Raw genomic sequence first — 20257 nt, forward strand, 5'->3', positions numbered from 1 at the left:
ACACGTCTTGGTGTACAAAGATCTTGATTACTTAGGAATTTATTTATCATTTACCGATTTGGAAATTTGTTTCTGGGCTGTTTGCACTGAAACTTGTTTGATGTGTAACTTTGGTTTCCAAAGGAGATAAATTCTAGATATATATTTTCTGTTCTTATGCATTATCTGCAATATTGCACTGTGTTTCCCCTTTTTTTTTTGCATGTCCACAAGAATCAGTTAACCCCACATGCTATATTTTAGAATTGTTCAAATTACTATTTATTTATTATTAATTATATATGATAGTATATCAATAACTCATGACCACAGAAACCACACTTTTGTTTCAAAACATATCCCTATAATAATATTTTCATGTTCATGAGCAGTGCAGAAGATGAAAGCAAAAATCCACATCACAGTTCCTACCACTGCCTGTATGTCTCCTTAAGAGGGGATACATGTATGTGCAGGTATGCTGTGTCTTTACAATAGCCTTGAATGGCTGTAAGCAGGGCCATCTTAACAACATTATGGAACCCCGGGCAAAGCAGTGTACTGGGGCCCCTACCTACACAACCACTCTCAGGAATAAAAATGTAAATTACCAATAAAATTAAGTTTATATTTATTGTTACCTGCAAAAAAAGTCAGTGTTTAAACATTAAAAAAACATGCTGTACTACAGAGGTTAATCCACATAAACGTTTTTTTCTGTTTGTCCCCCTTCATCATGCTTCTGGTCTCCCCCAGTATCAGACACTGTGCCCTCCATTATTCTTCTATTTCCCCCCTTCATCATTCTTATGGTCTTCCCCCATCCCTGTATCAGATACTATGCCTGTGTTCTCCATTATTGTTCTATTTGTTCACCTTCGCTTTCTATCACTTTGTTCTGTTTTTTCGTCTTTTCTGTTGTCTTTCTTCCTCGCTTGCTTGTCTGCCGCGTTGTGGCTCCTCTTGGTGCACTCTTCACTGAAAATGCTGGGCGTGATCACGTCACGCCCAACTTTCAGTGCGGGCGCAGCAGGGAGGAGAGGAAGAGGGAGGGAGCCGGATCGATGCCGCTTGACCGCAGAAAAGTAACTTTTTTTTTGTTTGTTTTTTAATAATTACTTCAGAACCCTGGCTATGGGGCCACTATGCACGTGGGCCCCCGGGCAGTTGCCCAGCGTGCCCAATGGGAAAGACAGCCCTGGCTGTAAGACCTCACTTGGTTTGTTTAACAAGACTCAACCATTATGAAGATTTTCTATTACTGCATATTTTAGCGATAGAAAATCTTCTATCATGTAATTTGGCAGCAGTAAGAGGAGTCTTACCGCTTGCCTGGACACTGCTGGGTCCTTCTTCACATGCGTGAGTTGGTATTCTGGCTAGCATATTCCGGCTTCCAGTTCCAGATTCCTTTTTAAAAAAAAATAATAATAATACAATTATATTTTTAAACGTGAATCAAATAGATAAAAAGGATAAAATGCTTTAGTTTACTAATAACGTCATCCTGACATGGTGTTAGCCATTGAAGGACAGTGGCAGTAGTTGTACAGTTGCCCATGAATGGGAAAGCATCTCTGGAGGCCTCCGACAAAGCCTCAGACTAGCTGTGGCCTTCACTAGCCGGGATTCTTTGATAAATAGGAAAAATACGTAAATCCAGCGATATCTCCAATTTTCGACGGATCTATGGTTTTTGTCCTATTGAAAAGTAGACCTCCATTGTGATATTTCCTTCTGTACTGAAATGGTCAGCGGTAGATCTGAGTTACAGAAAACCCTATCAGCGCAATAGTGATAACAGCTAGCAAGTATCTTGTAGCACAGTAAAAATTAACTAGTTACTAAGATTTATGATGCATATTGTAACCCACATTAAAAATCAGATAGTGTTAGTTTTTATTAGCATAGTGCATAGAAAAATTAAACACAATATTGGATTAATTGCTGAAATTTTCTGCAAGTTTGATATTTTCTCCATACTATTAAGTAACATTACCAAGACTTATGGAGAAAGAGGTACAGAGGTAACAACAACAGCTCAACCAAGTCAGGGCATATGTTTCCAACAATGTAATTGTAAAAATGTACACACACTTTTACACTTCTACTTAATACACTATAGTAAAATAAGGCAAAATATAATATGCGGTTTATGCCCTTGTTTATGATCTTGCACATTATTATTAGAAGTCTATATAAATGATGCATTGCATTAATAATGAAATAATGCATTTTAAATTGCAGCTGGTATAAGAAAAGTTATGTAACATACAATGCTGACACAAAAATGCTGAATTTCCCTGTAAACTAGCAAGTGCATTTCTGTTTTTAAAAAAAATAAAAAAAATTAATAATAATTTTCATTAACACAGACATTCCTAAAGTGCAACTTTTGAGTAAAACATTTTCGTAATTAACATTTCATCCTCTTTAAGATCTTAACACTCAGTCATATTAACATTGCAGCATCATACCATATCTCCTCTTCCCACCATCCTCCAACACCTAAGTCTTATTAGGTTTGTTATGTACAAGTAAAAATGATAGGGAATTTACACTGTAAGCCCCAATGGGGCAGGGACTGATGTGAGTGAGTTCTCTGTACAGCGCTACGGAATCAGTGGCGCTATATAAATAAATGGTGATGATGATGATATATTGTCAGACTCTCAATGACAAACAGCAATGCAATTTAGGCTAAAATAACATGAAATTGGTGTTTTCTTGGGTCTACGTAAGGTTAATATACAGACCACCTATTGAAAGAAATACTTTGCTTGTGAATAAATAATTTTTGATTCCACCTCTCTCAGTTTTCATTTTTCACACACTGTTTAATAAACCTTTTTACCTCTGCTAATATATATACTACATACTGCTCGATTCTACTGGATTCTAGCATGGAACAGCAATCCTGACTGAGCAAATTTCCTGCTACACTGGACTGATTTTCTATCTCTAACACTGCACATTGGGCAATGGGGTAATCAGATGTTTGCATTGTTTACAGTCAATCTATTCTGTTAAGTACACAAACCCTACAGGTGCCTGTATATAATTCATATTAATTGCTGTCATTTCTCTATACTGCGTCCTGGTAAATAATGAGGGATACATTCACTCTCATTATATAATGTTGAGAATTAAGAGATACTGTTGGCTAGATTGCTGTGTGTAATTACTATTAAGAGCATATCAAACTTCTGATTACCTCAATGGCCAATTCCTGTTTTAGAGATAGAAAATCTGCCCAGTGTAACATGAAATTTGCAAAGTCAGGATTTTCTATGCCAGTGTCCAGTACAATCGAGCAGCAATCGGCAGGGAGTGGCCAAAGGATTTGGCCAGATTGTTACAACTGACAGATATTTAAAATAGATGGAATAAAGCACCATCTATTGAGTGTCTGATTAAATTAGAACAATCTTTCTAAAAAAAAAAAACAACTTCTTATTCTGACCTTTCAGTAGAGCCAAATGACTGCCGATCTAGGTAAAGATTACCCAGCACTCAATGAAACACACATATAGGGCCTGATTCATTAAGGAAAGTTAAGCAAAAGTAAGCAAGTAAGGCAAAACCATTTTGCATTGGAGGGTGAGGTAAATTTAAAATGTGACAGAAGATTTGTATATGGGGTAGGGCATGTCCTGAATCAACTTTAAATTTCAGTGTACAAATAAATTATCAAGTACTTGTGTCCTAGATGAAAAAACAGCTAGTGTTTTCCTTATGTGCAAAATAATAAACTCATTTGCACCCCTTACATTGTAACATGGTTTTGTCCAGAAAAAGTACTAAATTTTTTGCCTAACTTTCCTTAATGAATTAGACCCATAGTGATTGAGCAATGAAAAGATGTATAACTTTTCATTTATCGTTCTTGTAAAGCAACTATTTAACTCATTTTATAATTATAATTACACACTGACGCGCAGCCCACTAAGAGGGCTACAGCCAGCTATAATTAGTACATTAGAGTGTTAACAGCAGTGCATAGTATTTCAGCTCAACCAACTCCTATGTACTCATATGCAAGCACAATATAAATGGGAAAGACTAAGCCAACTTTATACACCCTAAACGTCCCGACAGTGAGCACGATTGTCCAGACTCCTAGGATATTGTGATGTTGTGTTACACCCCCCTCCACAAGTGCATCTGGCAATTCAGTGGTGTTTTCAGGGAGAAGAGAGGGTTGGGCTCAACGACATACCCCCAAGTGGTGTGACCCTGCTCCAATGTGGCATTACACAGCACAGATTGTCCCGATTCTCCAAGCACAATGTTGGGAGATATGCAACATGTAGCCAATCCACAGAGGAGTGATGAGAGGCACCTGCCAAATTTATGTAGAAAGCTTGTGGGGTCAAATACATCTGTATATGAAATTAAATTTATATAGCCAAGTTATTAAATCCAGTTGGTAATACAATAATTAGCAAACCCCTTTTTTGTCTACTACTGTTGTATGGCTTCTCTGCAGCACTAACGGTTAGCTGCTTCTAAAAGGTATGAAAACTTGGATAGCTCTATTTGGCAGCTTGTTAGTAGTGGGTGTGAAATCCCAGACTAGATAAAGGTTTGTTGAATTCTCCTCCTGACTAGTAACTGTATTTAAAAAAAAATACCTTTATTTTATATTCTTCACAATAAAAAATGATCTGGTTATAGAAAACCTCTATGATGTAGATGCGTGTGTATGAATATAGCTACTGGGGTGCCAACACATATAAATGTAAAATTGATCACAGTTTTATGCAGTTTCCCTCTGGCCCCTTGTGTCTCTATTGAAGAAGACTGGACAGATTGATTCCACCTATGCTGTGAGTTTACAGCACAATATAGCTCTTGCTGTTTCCCATTGGAGGCCAGGGGTCAGGTCAGGACTCAGGAGAGGCATGTTTCAACCACTGTTTCATTATGCAGGAATAGCAAACACAGCCAGACAGATATTTAGAAGATACAATACAAGTAGTGTTTAGCCTAGTAATGGGTAGGACAGAGTGCGTTAGCAGACTACAGTCCTTCCTCTCAGTACACAACGTGACACTGAGCCTGCTAGGCGTTATACTTATAGAGCCTGACCAGGGTGAGGAAGCTGTAGAACCATGCCATACTTCTCACATGGGTCCGACATCCACTTACCACCTGTCTCCCCCATTGTAGGGTGGTCTTGGATCAGCCGAGGTGGAAGCTTGGCATTCTAGCCACGGACAGGACAAAAAAGCTGCATTGAGGTACTGCAGTGATCGAAGTGGAAATTTAGAAGTGGTGGTATGAAAAATATAATGGAAATGTATGTCAACAGATTTTTGAAGGCAGTAAGAGATGTGGTGGTATGGCATACCACCATATACACCCCCACTTTTACCACTGGGTAGAGCGCTTGTGGATGGTGACAACAACAAAATGATTTGTGCCACTCCTACTGTATAGTGGAATATCGAGTCTCGCGGGGATAGAGCTTCCAGCCTAAATACAATATTGGATGCTCTACTCCCTAAAACTTGTAACACAAAAAACTGCCCCAGGCTTCAAATCAGAGCCATCTGTTTGGACAAACAGCTATCTTAAATTCAGATACTGAAGGACAGGGCCCTCACAGTGTACCTGTTTGATCTTTCAAAACAGAGCCTGACACTGTGGAGTCCACTGAACACATTGCGGCCCTCCAAATGTTGTGAAACTACAAGCCCCAGCATGCTTTGCCGGTAGACAACCAGTTGATAGCGGGAAGGGCATGTTGGGACTTGTAGTTTCACAACATCTGGAGGGCCGCAGGTTGGACAGGCCTGGACTACACCACTCATTAATGGACTTCTCAATGACTCCCAGGGGTAAATGTATTAAACTGCGGATTTTGCAAGTCACTGATATTCTGCAAGAGCAATTTAAAACGGCAATGTCTTTAAAGGCAAAACTTGCCTTACCCCCCAGCCTCAGCATATCTTCAACTCTTTTGTTTACGATCTAACTTATCCCTTATGTAAGCCTATAGGGTATTTGGTGAACAATAACCTCTGGTGACACCCAGGCTGTTTCTTCCTAGAATATGAGAAAACTGATAAAAATAACTACAACCAAAGTGTCTATGGACTCAGAGGAAATTACAGCTTGTAAAGGACCTTAGGCTTTGATGCTGGACCTAACACTTAAGTCAAGATTATTAGAAATTAAATTTACCAATCACTACCCCATAGATTGTACTCATAGTTTGGTGGCCAGGGCGTTATGGTTACACAGTTGCTCATTTGTCAAATATAGGTGGGTGTACACATTGAAAACATAAAATGAAGCATTCTCATCCCTAATGAAAACAATGAATATGGGTTGCTCTTCCTACAATTCTATCCAAAGGTTAAGATAAGGATGGCTTTCTGCCATGAAACAGCTTAATATTGAAAAGCCGGTTGAATCATGAGAGACCTCATGGGGCCAGTAATGAAAATGAAAGGGGTTTGTTTCTTTTTTCTCTTAATAAAGCATCTGAACAATGCTAGACCAATGTCCTAACTGAAAACACTTTCATTAGCCTCAGGACCCTTTCCCCAGTTTAGCCATAAGGTTTATGTCTTGGTCTGTAAGGACAACTTTTGTCAGATCTACTGTGGAAAAAGTATATTCATTTGTTTGCAGTTCATAGTGGAAAGGCCTCTGAGCATCTGGTGGCACACCCTATAAAACCACCAGTATGAATTTGTACCCCTTAGAAAAAAGGTTATTTTGGATCCACCAAGCATACCTCTAATTTTTTTTAAAATAACCCAGACTATAGATTGGGGAATAAAAGGAGCCAGAAGCTGGTGGCAGGTGTCTGTCATCTGATAATCAGTGTGAGGATTCTCTGCTATGAACAGCAATCTAGCTACTCACCTCCTCGGACTACTGCATAGCTTTCCTTACTCTGCAATCAGACCTTCAGTGGAAAGGTCATCTGAATTCTACCTTCTCCAATCCTTTAACTTTGGCTTTATCCATCACTATTCTACCTTCTTTAATCCTTTGACTTCAACTTGTACCTCACGACTAGTTCTCTCAGGACTAAGCAGCTCGGCGAAACGTGTTGTGTCTCTAATAGCTATCTCAGCTTCTTTTCTGGGAGCTGCCACCAACATGCCAATCAGGACACAAAGCACATAATCTGTCCACCTCAGCATAATGTGCTGTTATTCTGTCCAGGGTTTTATCTGTCCCAAAGTGACCACCTCAGGGAACGGTGTGGGCAATGGTTAATACCTATTTCCTCAATAGGGCATGAACTATTAATAATGGTAGGACCACTCCCATTTGTTTATGTGTTTATTTTCTATACAGAATATGATTTTGCACATTTTCAAATACTTTACACAAAAACCATCTTCCCGTTGAGCCACTCTGAGATCTGAGATGGGTGCAAGAGAATAGGATAACACATCTTCATTAATATCAGACATCTCCACATTCTCATAATAAGGCTGTACTTTAATACTCTCCCCACCAGAATATCTTGTAGGAGTCAGTCTCTGTGATCCGTCCTCTTCTGTTTACGGTTTTCACTTGGGACAGGAAGAGTTGGAAGAAAGCGGAAATGTCTCTCCGGGGACATTGGGCAAAACCTCCGGTACCTTCCGTGTGCAAAGGGCAGAAAAGTCCAGGCAGTCTCTGCTTATCAATACAGTAGAGGGTAAATAATACAGACATGCACTCTCTATCAGGGTGGTGTTCTTTCCATGCGGTAAGGGTGGCCTGGGCATTTGAATAGGACACTCATGTATTCCCATCTTTACACCCAATACATATCGGACATTTCTGAAAGACTTCCTTTAAAGTCAGCAAATGCTCCAGTGCCTAACATTCACTTCAACGACTTTCACCCGAAATAGGACCAGTACCTGTAATAAAGGTAGCCCTGGTACAACAGGAAAGGAACATTCATATAGGGGCACCTGGCTTTAGAATTGTTTAGGTTCCCAATATGAAGATCAAAAAGTAGCTGTGAATGCAAACAGAGAGTCTTTATTGTGAACACAGGTCACACAGATAATAGCTAAATGCAGTAAATGGTAATACGGCTATTACAAGTCCATAGGTATAACAGGTAACGTTGGTAAGGTATACTGCAGACAGGAACAAATCATTTGATAATGCTGGTAAAATATATTGCAGAAAAAAACAAAGCACTTGATAATACTGGTAAGATATATTGCTGACAGGAACAAAGCACTTGATAATGCTGGCAATAGATATTGCAGTATGCGCAGAGGAACAGTCTAGAACTAATGAGAGTTGTAGGCTTACTGTTTTGAAGAAGAGACTGGATGAGGCAGGAAGTGGCAGTGAGGGGAAGGTCAGGCAGGCCAAGGTTGGAAGCCAATAGACCCACAACAGTACCAGAGAGTAAATAGGAGCAAGGTCAAACAAAGCCAGAGTCTGGGTCACAATAAATGGTGCAAAACAATGGAACAAACAGGAGTCAGATACCAGGGGATAATCAGGGCCAGATCATAGGTGTATCAGAGAGAGACCAGCAGCAAAGACAACTGAACTGACAGTTTGTTGGAACAGGCAGTGTGATAAAGGCCAGACACAGGTGATTAAACAGGGGACTGAGATTAACTCTTGCAGGTGAGGAGAAAATAAGAGTATACCAGCAGCACCTCTGGTAGCACAGAGATACTGCAGGCCTAATTCAGAATAATGACAGAGTCCTATCAAGAATATCCCTTTTCTACACTGCCCAAACAGCTCAATTTCTAGTGTTGTCATAAATTCAAATCTGGATTCAAGGAAATGGGTCATTACAAACCCCCACTGGGACTTGATTCTCGGTTTCTGAGGTTCATTTCAGGTTGGTGAAGACTCCCAACCCAGATAATGGGAAGGATACAAATATGGTTTAGGGGTTGCTCTGAGGATGGTTAACTATTCTTCTTGTGTTGGTCCAATATGGAAATTCTGGACATTAGTTTCTCCTTACACTTTTACTTTGGACTGAATTTGACAAAACCTGTACTGATTCCAGGTGAGTTAGTCCCAGTGTCACGGGCACTAGGAGTCTTTACCCAGGGATCACCAGGTGATAGGCTTACCAGAGCAGTATAGGTGGTAATATGGTACTCTGGTAGCAGGGTGATCACGGAACAGGAAATAGCAGATGATGAGATGCTCAGGAAAGTCTATGACTAGCAGCACTGGCAATATGGAAGTAGTAATACACGAGGAACTGTATGGACAAAGGACACGTGAAGGTAGTCAGTGGTCTGCGGTAGCAAGTTGTACCACTGCTATAGTGAGGAGGAATGTCCAACAGAAACGAGGAGGTGATGAGAGTCAGCGGTCTGCGGATAGCAAGTTGTACCGCTGTCGGAGTGAAGGAATGGAATCCAAGTGGAGGTATCCGGGGAGTCAGTGGTCTGCGTTAGCAAGTTGTACCACTGCTATGTGAGAGGATACTGGAACGGGTGAAACTGTAAACAGGAGTCAGTGGTCTGCCACTAGCAAGTTGTACCACTGAATATATATGTGAGGAGGTGCACGGGGAGAGGCTGCAACACAATATATACACGGGCACCTTGACTTTGATCCACAGTAATATGCACAATATAAATGTATAAATGACTGAACAACACTGCCAATGTAGAAAGTCTCTTGAAGTAATCCAGCATGAGATAACACAGTCAATGATGGCAATAGACTCAGCGGATAGTACACTCCAGAGGAGAACCAACACAGTCCAGCAAGGTATGCAATACACAGCACAGTCAATGGGAAGTATGCATACCGTGGTTCAGGAGAAGGCAGTCAGACAGGAGTGCAGAGATACCTGAAGGGCAGGAGGCCGGCAGGATCCAAAGTCCCTGGATGGGTGAAGCGGTGGTCTAGCAGGTGCAGCGCACAGGTAGGTAGACCAGCAGGGAACACAGGAAGGCGTGGAGAGCGGATCAGTAGTAGATGGATGAGTAGCGCTGAGAAGTAACAGCAGCGGGTCTCTGCGGGAACACGGAGGTAGCCAATAGCAACCAGTAGGTGCAGTAACGATGGGACACCGGAGCAGAGTTGAACTGGAACAGTTGGTCACGGAGAGTAGCGGGTAGCAATAGTGGCAGCAGACTCAAGGAAACACGGGAGAGTTGACAAGGGCTGAAGACTGAAGCGCACAGAGGCAGCGGATAGGAATCAGCCAAACAGTCACGATGAAACACAGACGGGTTGCAGGTTGAAGACTGTAGTGCACGGAGGCAGCGGATAGGAATCAGCTAGCAGTCACGATGATGAAACACAGACGAGTTGCAGGTTGAAGACTGTAGTGCACGGAGGCAGCGGATAGGAATCAGCCAAACAGTCACGATGATGAAACACAGACGAGTTGCAGGTTGAAGCCTGTAGTGCACGGAGGCAGCGGATAGGAATCAGCTGGCAGTCACAATCATGAACAGGTGAGTGGATGTGAATGAAAGACTGTAGTGCACGGAGGCAGCGGATAGGCATCAGCTAACAGTCCCAATGATGCATGGTAGAGTTGAAGTGGTTAGAAGACTGTAGTGCACGGAGGCAGCGGATAGGCATCAGCTAACAGTCCCAATGATGCATGGTAGAGTTGAAGTGGTTAGAAGACTGTAGTGCACGGAGGCAGCGGATAGGAATCAGCTCACAGTCACGATGATACAGTAGATGGTAGAAGTGGTATGGAACCACAATAGTAGAAGTGGTTTGGAAACCACAGAGGTAGAAGTGGTTTGGAAACCACAGGGATCAGCTGGGCTGAATAAACGAGGAAACACAGGAACACCTTCAGAGACTCATGGGGAATGAGACTCCAAGATCAGGCAACGTGGTGTTGACCACAGGTGCTTAATATAGGGAGGTTGCCTGATCTGCCAATTTAGTTAAAGGAACATACACTGGAGGTATGGAAAGGGCTGCGCATGTGCAGTCCCTCAGGATGGAGGACGGCCACGGTTCCTAAATGTCCGGGAAGAAGCACTCACAGTCCGGTGAGTGACAGTACCCCCCCTTTTAAAGGTGGGCACAGAACGCCTGGAACCGGGCTTGTCTGGATTTTTGGAATAAAACTTCTTCAGAAGGGCAGGAGCATTAAGATCTTCAGCTTTGATCCATGAACGCTCTTCAGGACCAAAGCCCTTCCAATGAACGAGGAAACGGAGGACTCCTCGCGAAATTTTTGCATCCAATACCTCAGTAATCTCGAAATCCTCCTCCTGATGAACTTGAACTGGCTGCGGTGCTGAGGGAGGAGTCGAGAAACGGTTGATGATGAGAGGTTTGAGCAAGGACACATGGAAGGCATTGGAAATCCGAAGATTCTTAGGAAGAAGAAGTTTAACACATACTGGATTGATAACTTGAATGATCCTATATGGACCAATAAAACGAGGGGCGAATTTCATAGATGGAACCTTCAAACGAATATTTTTGGTAGATAACCAGACACGATCTCCAATTTTTAGTGGTGGAATAGCCCGCCTCTTCTTATCTGCGAAAGACTTATATTTGTTAGATGTCTTCTTTAAACAGGTTTTGACCTGAGACCAGATATTTTTGAAGGTCTGACAAGCAGTCTCCACAGCAGGAACTTGGGTGGGCGGGAGGGCAGGAAATTCCGGAAAAGACGGATGGTGACCGTAGACCACAAAGAATGGAGTTTTGGATGATGACTCATGGTACATGTTGTTATGGGCGAATTCAGCCCAAGGGAGCAATTCTACCCAGTTGTCTTGGTTGGCTGAAGAGAACATCCTAATAAAGGTCTCAAGATCTTGATTGACTCGTTCCGTTTGTCCGTTAGATTGCGGATGGTAAGAAGATGAGAGTGCTAATCGTATGCCCAAGGTTTTACAAAGGGCCCGCCAGAATCTGGAAACGAATTGTACTCCTCTATCCGACACAATCTCAGACGGACATCCATGGATGCGGAAGATTTCTTTAATGAAATGTTCAGCCAGAGTAGACGAGGAAGGTAAACCGGACAGAGGGACGAAATGGGCCATCTTCGAAAATCTGTCTACCACTACCCAAATAGTATTGTGATTCTTACTTGGTGGCAAATCAGTAACGAAATCCATACTAATATGGGTCCAAGGCTTGGACGGAATGGGTAGTGGTCGCAGCAACCCTGCTGGAGTTCTGCGGGAGGATTTGAACTGAGAACATAAATCACAGGAAGCAACAAACTCTTTGACGTCTCTCCTCATTGAAGGCCACCAGTAACTACGAGAGAGAATCTCAAAGGTCTTGTGTTCACCGGCGTGTCCAGAAAAACGAGAGGCATGGAACCACGAAAGGATTTTCCTCCTCAGAGTAGGAGGCACAAGGGTCTTCCCAAATGGTAGCATTTTGGTGGATGAAGCAGCCAGAGAAATACATTTGGGGTCTAGAATAGCATGGTTGGGAACCTCTTCTACATCAGAGGACGTCACAAAAGCTCGAGATAGAGCGTCAGCTTTCTTGTTCTTAGCGGCTGGTTTGAAGGTTATAATTAATTCAAAACGGGAAAAGAAAAGAGACCATCTTGCTTGACGAGGGTTCAAGCATTGAGCAGATTGCAAATATGACAAGTTCTTATGATCCGTGAAGATCGTCACCGGATGGCGAGCTCCTTCCAACAAGTATCTCCATTCCTCTAATGCAGCTTTGATGGCCAGCAACTCCTTGTCCCCGATAGTATAATTTTTCTCTGCGGGCAGAAGACCCCGAGAGTAGAAGGCACAAGGATGTAATTTTTGTTGCTCCGAGCGTTGGGAGAGAATAGCTCCTAAGCCCACATTAGAGGCATCTACTTCTAGGAAGAAGGGGAGTGTCACATTAGGCTGTCGCAGAATGGGAGCAGACGAGAAGGACTCTTTGAGGATTTGAAAGGCTTGGAGAGCCTCAGATGACCATTGCTTAGTATTAGCCCCTTTCCGAGTTAGGGCCACAATGGGAGATGCAATGGATGAAAAGTCTTGAATGAAGCGTCTATAGTAATTGGCAAAACCTAAAAAACGCTGGATGGCACGAAGAGTAGTTGGCTGAGGCCAATGTAGTACAGCATTTACTTTGTCTGGATCCATCTTCAGGCCAACTCCGGAAACTATATACCCCAAGAATGGAATCTGGGGTAACTCGAATGAACATTTTTCCAATTTACAGAACAACGAGTTTTTCCGTAGTCTGGAGAGGACCTCTGCCACATGTTGGTGATGAGAAGGCAGGTCCTGTGAGAAGATCAATATGTCGTCCAGGTAGACAACGACACATACATATAATAAGTCCCGAAAGATCTCATTGATGAAACCCTGGAAAACAGCGGGGGCATTACACAGCCCGAAGGGCATTACTAAATATTCGTAATGCCCATCTCTGGTGTTAAACGCGGTCTTCCATTCGTCACCGGAACGGATTCTAATTAAATTGTAGGCACCACGAAGATCCAACTTAGTAAATATCCGAGCTCCCTTGATGCGATCAAATAGCTCAGTGATCAGCGGAATGGGATACCGATTCTTGATAGTAATGGCGTTGAGTCCACGAAAATCTATACAAGGGCGTAATGATCCATCCTTCTTTTTGACGAAGAAGAACCCAGCTCCAGCGGGAGAGGTGGAAGATCGAATGAACCCACGCTGGAGATTCTCCTGTATGTACTCAGATGTGGCTTGAGTTTCAGGTAACGAGAGAGGATAGACCCGACCCCTGGGAGGAGTCTTGCCAGGTAGAAGGTCGATCGGACAATCCCAAGAACGATGAGGAGGAAGACGTTCAGACTGAGCTTTATCAAACACATCGGCAAATGAAGCATACTGAGGAGGGAGTCCCGGGGAGGAAGATGAGATGGAAGATTGCTGTACTTTAAGAGGAATAACTTGAGAGAGACAACGATGGTGACATTCAGACCCCCAAGACGTAACTTGAGGGGTGCGCCAGTCAATCTGGGGAGAGTGACACTGAAGCCATGGAAGGCCTAAGACAATCGGACTTGTCGTAACTGGAAGAATTAAAAACGAAATTTCTTCATGGTGTAGTACACCAATCTGAAGGGTTACTGGAGACGTACTCTGGGTGATGAGACCATTGATGAGGCGTGATCCATCTATAGCCGTCACAGTAATGGGTGTTTTTAAAGTGATCACTGGTAGGGACCATTGATTCACTAGTGATTTAGAAATGAAATTTCCTGCTGCTCCGGAATCAATCAATGCCTGTGACTCAAAGGATTTGGTAGCAAAGGAAATCGTAACATCGAAAGCGCAGACTTTAGATTTCATAGACAATGGAGAGGACTCCAGGGACCCTAACTTCACCTCTCCAGAACTAGTTAGGGCCTGGCATTTTCCGATCTCTTAGGGCAAGAGCTGAGCATATGCGTGGAATCAGCACAATAGATACAGAGTCTATTCTTTACTCTTCGTTTCCTCTCCTCTGAAGATAATTTGGAACGTCCTATCTCCATGGGAATCGCAGAGGATGGAGCTGGACGAAATTGAGGGTTAGAACGAAGAGGTGCTTTGACAGCCGTTGTTTTCTCAGACTCTCTTTCACGAAATCTCATATCTACACGATGGCAAAGAGAGATCAAATCTTCTAGTGACGAAGGAAGTTCTTGGGTAGTCAGTACATCCTTAATTTTATCGGAAAGCCCCTGCCAGAAGGCGGCAACTAATGCTTCAGAGTTCCACTGAAGTTCAGAGGCTAAGATCCTAAATTGAATGACATACTGTCCTACTGTATGGGAGCCTTGTCGCAAACGAAGAATGCTGGAAGCAGCGGAGGTCACACGACCTGGTTCATCGAACACACTTCGGAACGTGGAAATGAATTTGGCACTATCTTGTAGAATTGGATCGTTTCTCTCCCACAGAGGGGAGGCCCAAGCCAGGGCTTGTCCAGAAAACAATGAGATAAGATAGGCCACTCTGGAACGATGGGTAGAAAAATTTTGAGGTTGAAGTTCAAAATGGACTGAACATTGGTTAAGGAAACCTCTACAAGTTTTGGGGTCCCCGTCATATTTTGACGGAGTAGGCAGGTGAAGCGTAGGAACTGTAGACACCTGGGATGGCACTGGGGAAACGGAGGAAAGCACAGGAGCTTCAACATTAGCTGTAACAGTCTGTCCAGATGTTCCTTGGGAGGTTAAAGATTGGTAACATTGAAGTAACAGCTGTTCGCGAGCATCCTGTTGCTCCACACGGCTGACCAGATGCTGCAGCATCTCTTTAGCGGTAGGTTCCGTATATGGGTCTGTCATGGCCTGATCTTCCTGTCACGGGCACTAGGAGTCTTTACCCAGGGATCACCAGGTGATAGGCTTACCAGAGCAGTATAGGTGGTAATATGGTACTCTGGTAGCAGGGTGATCACGGAACAGGAAATAGCAGATGATGAGATGCTCAGGAAAGTCTATGACTAGCAGCACTGGCAATATGGAAGTAGTAATACACGAGGAACTGTATGGACAAAGGACACGTGAAGGTAGTCAGTGGTCTGCGGTAGCAAGTTGTACCACTGCTATAGTGAGGAGGAATGTCCAACAGAAACGAGGAGGTGATGAGAGTCAGCGGTCTGCGGATAGCAAGTTGTACCGCTGTCGGAGTGAAGGAATGGAATCCAAGTGGAGGTATCCGGGGAGTCAGTGGTCTGCGTTAGCAAGTTGTACCACTGCTATGTGAGAGGATACTGGAACGGGTGAAACTGTAAACAGGAGTCAGTGGTCTGCCACTAGCAAGTTGTACCACTGAATATATATGTGAGGAGGTGCACGGGGAGAGGCTGCAACACAATATATACACGGGCACCTTGACTTTGATCCACAGTAATATGCACAATATAAATGTATAAATGACTGAACAACACTGCCAATGTAGAAAGTCTCTTGAAGTAATCCAGCATGAGATAACACAGTCAATGATGGCAATAGACTCAGCGGATAGTACACTCCAGAGGAGAACCAACACAGTCCAGCAAGGTATGCAATACACAGCACAGTCAATGGGAAGTATGCATACCGTGGTTCAGGAGAAGGCAGTCAGACAGGAGTGCAGAGATACCTGAAGGGCAGGAGGCCGGCAGGATCCAAAGTCCCTGGATGGGTGAAGCGGTGGTCTAGCAGGTGCAGCGCACAGGTAGGTAGACCAGCAGGGAACACAGGAAGGCGTGGAGAGCGGATCAGTAGTAGATGGATGAGTAGCGCTGAGAAGTAACAGCAGCGGGTCTCTGCGGGAACACGGAGGTAGCCAATAGCAACCAGTAGGTGCAGTAACGATGGGACACCGGAGCAGAGTTGAACTGGAACAGTTGGTCACGGAGAGTAGCGGGTAGCAATAGTGGCAGCAGACTCAAGGAAACACGGGAGAGTTGACAAGGGCTGAAGACTGAAGCGCACAGTGGCAGCGGATAGGAATCAGCCAAACAGTCACGATGAAACACAGACGGGTTGCAGGTTGAAGACTGTAGTGCACGGAGGCAGCGGATAGGAATCAGCTAGCAGTCACGATGATGAAACACAGACGAGTTGCAGGTTGAAGACTGTAGTGCACGGAGGCAGCGGATAGGAATCAGCCAAACAGTCACGATGATGAAACACAGACGAGTTGCAGGTTGAAGCCTGTAGTGCACGGAGGCAGCGGATAGGAATCAGCTGGCAGTCACAATCATGAACAGGTGAGTGGATGTGAATGAAAGACTGTAGTGCACGGAGGCAGCGGATAGGCATCAGCTAACAGTCCCAATGATGCATGGTAGAGTTGAAGTGGTTAGAAGACTGTAGTGCACGGAGGCAGCGGATAGGCATCAGCTAACAGTCCCAATGATGCATGGTAGAGTTGAAGTGGTTAGAAGACTGTAGTGCACGGAGGCAGCGGATAGGAATCAGCTCACAGTCACGATGATACAGTAGATGGTAGAAGTGGTATGGAACCACAATAGTAGAAGTGGTTTGGAAACCACAGAGGTAGAAGTGGTTTGGAAACCACAGGGATCAGCTGGGCTGAATAAACGAGGAAACACAGGAACACCTTCAGAGACTCATGGGGAATGAGACTCCAAGATCAGGCAACGTGGTGTTGACCACAGGTGCTTAATATAGGGAGGTTGCCTGATCTGCCAATTTAGTTAAAGGAACATACACTGGAGGTATGGAAAGGGCTGCGCATGCGCAGTCCCTCAGGATGGAGGACGGCCACGGTTCCTAAATGTCCGGGAAGAAGCACTCACAGTCCGGTGAGTGACACCCAGATAGAGACACTTACCCGGTCCTTTACCTCCTTTGCTTTCTTTCTTTTGGTTCCACATTAAGATCCACATAATGATCCACTGATGACAGAAGCAAAAGAAGCGTGTCAATACCATAAATATTTGGGAGCTGTAGTGTCTTCCAGGGTCAAGGATTTATGCTAGGCTCAGTTTATACTCTCTGTTAGCCAAATGTAAGCCTAATACACACAACTACTGATAAACATCTCAGGGGGAGGGATACATACTCCATAGCTTCCCATTATGGTTCCCTAGGAAAATATTTAACAGTATTAATAGTATATTTTGGAAGATAATTTGGAAAAATATGCTGAAATAAGGCTGTACATGCTACAAAAATCTAATAATAATGCTTTACCTTTATTTCTATATTGAGAATTAGAGTTACATAATCATATTCTTGCAGAGTCTCATCTACCCACTACAATGAAATGGGAGCAAGATGTGTTCAGTACTACAGACGAACAGTGGTCTGAAATTTTAAAAGTGCCAAAACATTCATGCTCAAGGGTTAAAACGACTGTACATAATTCACAGGACATATCCTAGTATGCCGCATAAAGCTAATTTGAGACCCTCGCGGAGTATGTTTCGTGGAAATTGGAAATGTCCAATGATACAAAGGTATTGAATGGTTGTGCTGCAAACAGTGGAAATAATATTCAGTATTTTGCTACTGTTCACACTTGTGAAGGAGGGTTTATTTCAGTCTTGTTAGTTTGTCCAGGGGGTGTGCTACACTTAAGAGAACCATGTACTTACTGTACTCAACTTATGCTTGCCAGCCCCAGTTCAGCACCTCCAGGCATAAGAGTGGCCACAATTCTAAAATACGCACAAATCTAGGTATGGATGCATTTTGGTATGCATGTACAGTACAGAAACGGGTACAATTACGGGACAAAAATTAACTTACGTCCAACTCAAAATGAGGCCCAAAATTGTTTAGTGCTTTCATGCCTTTTAATGTTATGTATGATGTGTTATGTTATTATTTGATTCATGTTTTGTTTTATCATTTAAAAATGATAAATAAAGCCAATATGATAAAAGAAAATCATACATTTCAGCTATATACACTGGAGGTATACTCTGATCATACTTACCAACTTTTCCTTTCTCCCCTCCAAGAAGGTGCTTTGCTTAGTGTGTACTTACCTTACACTTCAAGTGCTGGAATTACTGGATGAATCTTCAATATATAATCTAATTTAAATGCATTGCATCAGGACCTTTCACAGAGAATGTTTGCTATGCCTACTCTGAAAAGATACTTACTAGGTACCAAAATGTGATTAAAATCAACATTGCTGAGGATGTCAGAGAGATTTATTTTATTACTGAAAAACACTGATGTATTGAAAAGAATAACATTATTTTTATTACAAATACATAGCACAGTAAGCAGTGGAGCACATAACATAACAAATATGGCAGATACTAGTACTCTTTATCCAGCCTTAAGCAACACTTGTGTAGTGCATTCAATATGGTTCTTGGAGAAGTTGCTCATCTTCTTGTCTGATTTTTCTAGACTGACAGTTGTGCGTTCCATCATGGTACACTCACAATGAGTCCTCATAGACAGAATCTCTGACAAAGGCAAAAAGGTGCTTCTTGCCTTTGCCAAAACACATCTAAGACATGGACTGGTCTTTGTTAGCCACATTTTTTATTCCGATACAGTCCACATGTATGTCCCTCATTTTCTTGCACTTTATTGCAGTAATGTCAGTATTTTTAGACAGCAACAGTCCCAGGAGGGAAATTCATTTTAGCTTTGTTATGATCACATGAAGCCTTTTATGTGATTGCCTGCTAGTTACTTGCGATCCGAGCTGGGGGTTCGGTTTCTTCCCTTTACCTGCTTGACACGTGCGTAAGCTGCTATGGCCGAATTCGCAGGTGGAAAGTTTACAAGGTTAAGAGACTGGCTTGAGCCTTTTCTTTCTGGCTGACCAATAGCTGGGGATTTCATTGTGTCCCTAGGGAGTGTCACTGAATTTAGTTTTGGAGTCGGAGGCCTATATGACAAAAAGAGGATGAGAGTAAAGAAAGAAGTAGCACAAAAACCCCATCACAAGAAAAAACTCTGAAACAATCATCCTGGTAAGTAGCTACCTTAAGCAGCACCATATTAGATACTGTAGAAAGTATGTACATTTCTTCACCTTTTTATTCTTTGTCTTACTGGTATGCATTAGCCAACTGCGGAAATAATTCAGTCAAAACAACAACTTAGGGAACACTGGGCAGGACACTGTATGAGGTGACTCACATAAACCAGGGGCTTTGTATATTGTTTTACTGGTGGTGCAGTGAGCTGCATCTACCGTGACATCACTATGGAGACCACTGATGTTTATAGTAACTGCAACGTCAGTGCACACTAGGATCAGGATACATGTGAATCTGTACATGCTTCATTGCAGGTGCATCCTGCTCTCTAGTGAGGATGGAGGTCTCATTAACCATAGAGTTCAATGATGTCTACAGTTATAGTTTGGTGAATGTAGCTAAATGCACCCAAGTTAAAACGCCCTTTATCCAGTGTCACCATGACGCAGGCTCTATAAACCTCAGTGTAAGTTTCCTATTGTGCTCACAGGTTGACGTGACAATACTTCCATTACTTATAGGGCTAAACATACTCTAAATATTGATAAGCAATTCTGTGTATTACCATTTTCATTAATGAAAGAACTCTTTGATGAACTGCATATGGTCCAAGACCATAGATAAACACGTTCCTAGTATGATGTGTGCATTATATATAGGTTTATTTAATATATACAAAGGGCAGATACATTAGCAGGCAAAAATGTAACAAGTAAAAAAAATTCAATTGCTTATCTGCAGACACTGAAAAAATGGAAATAGAGACTTTTACTTTGGAAGACAAGATATATATTACAAGATACTCACTTTGTTACGCTGATCCTGCTGTCAGTAATTTGGGGTTCAGGAGACAATAGCTCTCTAGTGGGCGAGAGAGCCCACAGCTGAGTTTGAGGAATTATCTGGTGATACAACGAGAAGCAGA

At 42.8% G+C, this 20257-nt stretch overlaps 1 protein-coding gene across 1 annotated transcript in view; it reads right to left on the reverse strand.

The window, feature by feature from the left end:
- Window positions 1-18525: 18525 nt before the first annotated feature.
- CCDC157 (coiled-coil domain containing 157) overlaps window positions 18526-20257 on the reverse strand; it is a 38035-nt gene continuing 36303 nt past the window's right edge. Inside the window, exons 10-11 of the mRNA XM_075213135.1 lie at window positions 20140-20234; window positions 18526-19238 (exon numbers count right to left, since the gene is read on the reverse strand). Of these exons, the coding sequence (XP_075069236.1) occupies window positions 19037-19238; window positions 20140-20234 (297 nt within the window). The 3' untranslated portion in view covers window positions 18526-19036. The remainder of the gene's footprint in view (window positions 19239-20139; window positions 20235-20257) is intronic.

Source organism: Mixophyes fleayi, chromosome 1, assembly GCF_038048845.1.
Source record: "Mixophyes fleayi isolate aMixFle1 chromosome 1, aMixFle1.hap1, whole genome shotgun sequence".
Classification (NCBI taxonomy): Eukaryota; Metazoa; Chordata; class Amphibia; order Anura; family Limnodynastidae; genus Mixophyes; species Mixophyes fleayi.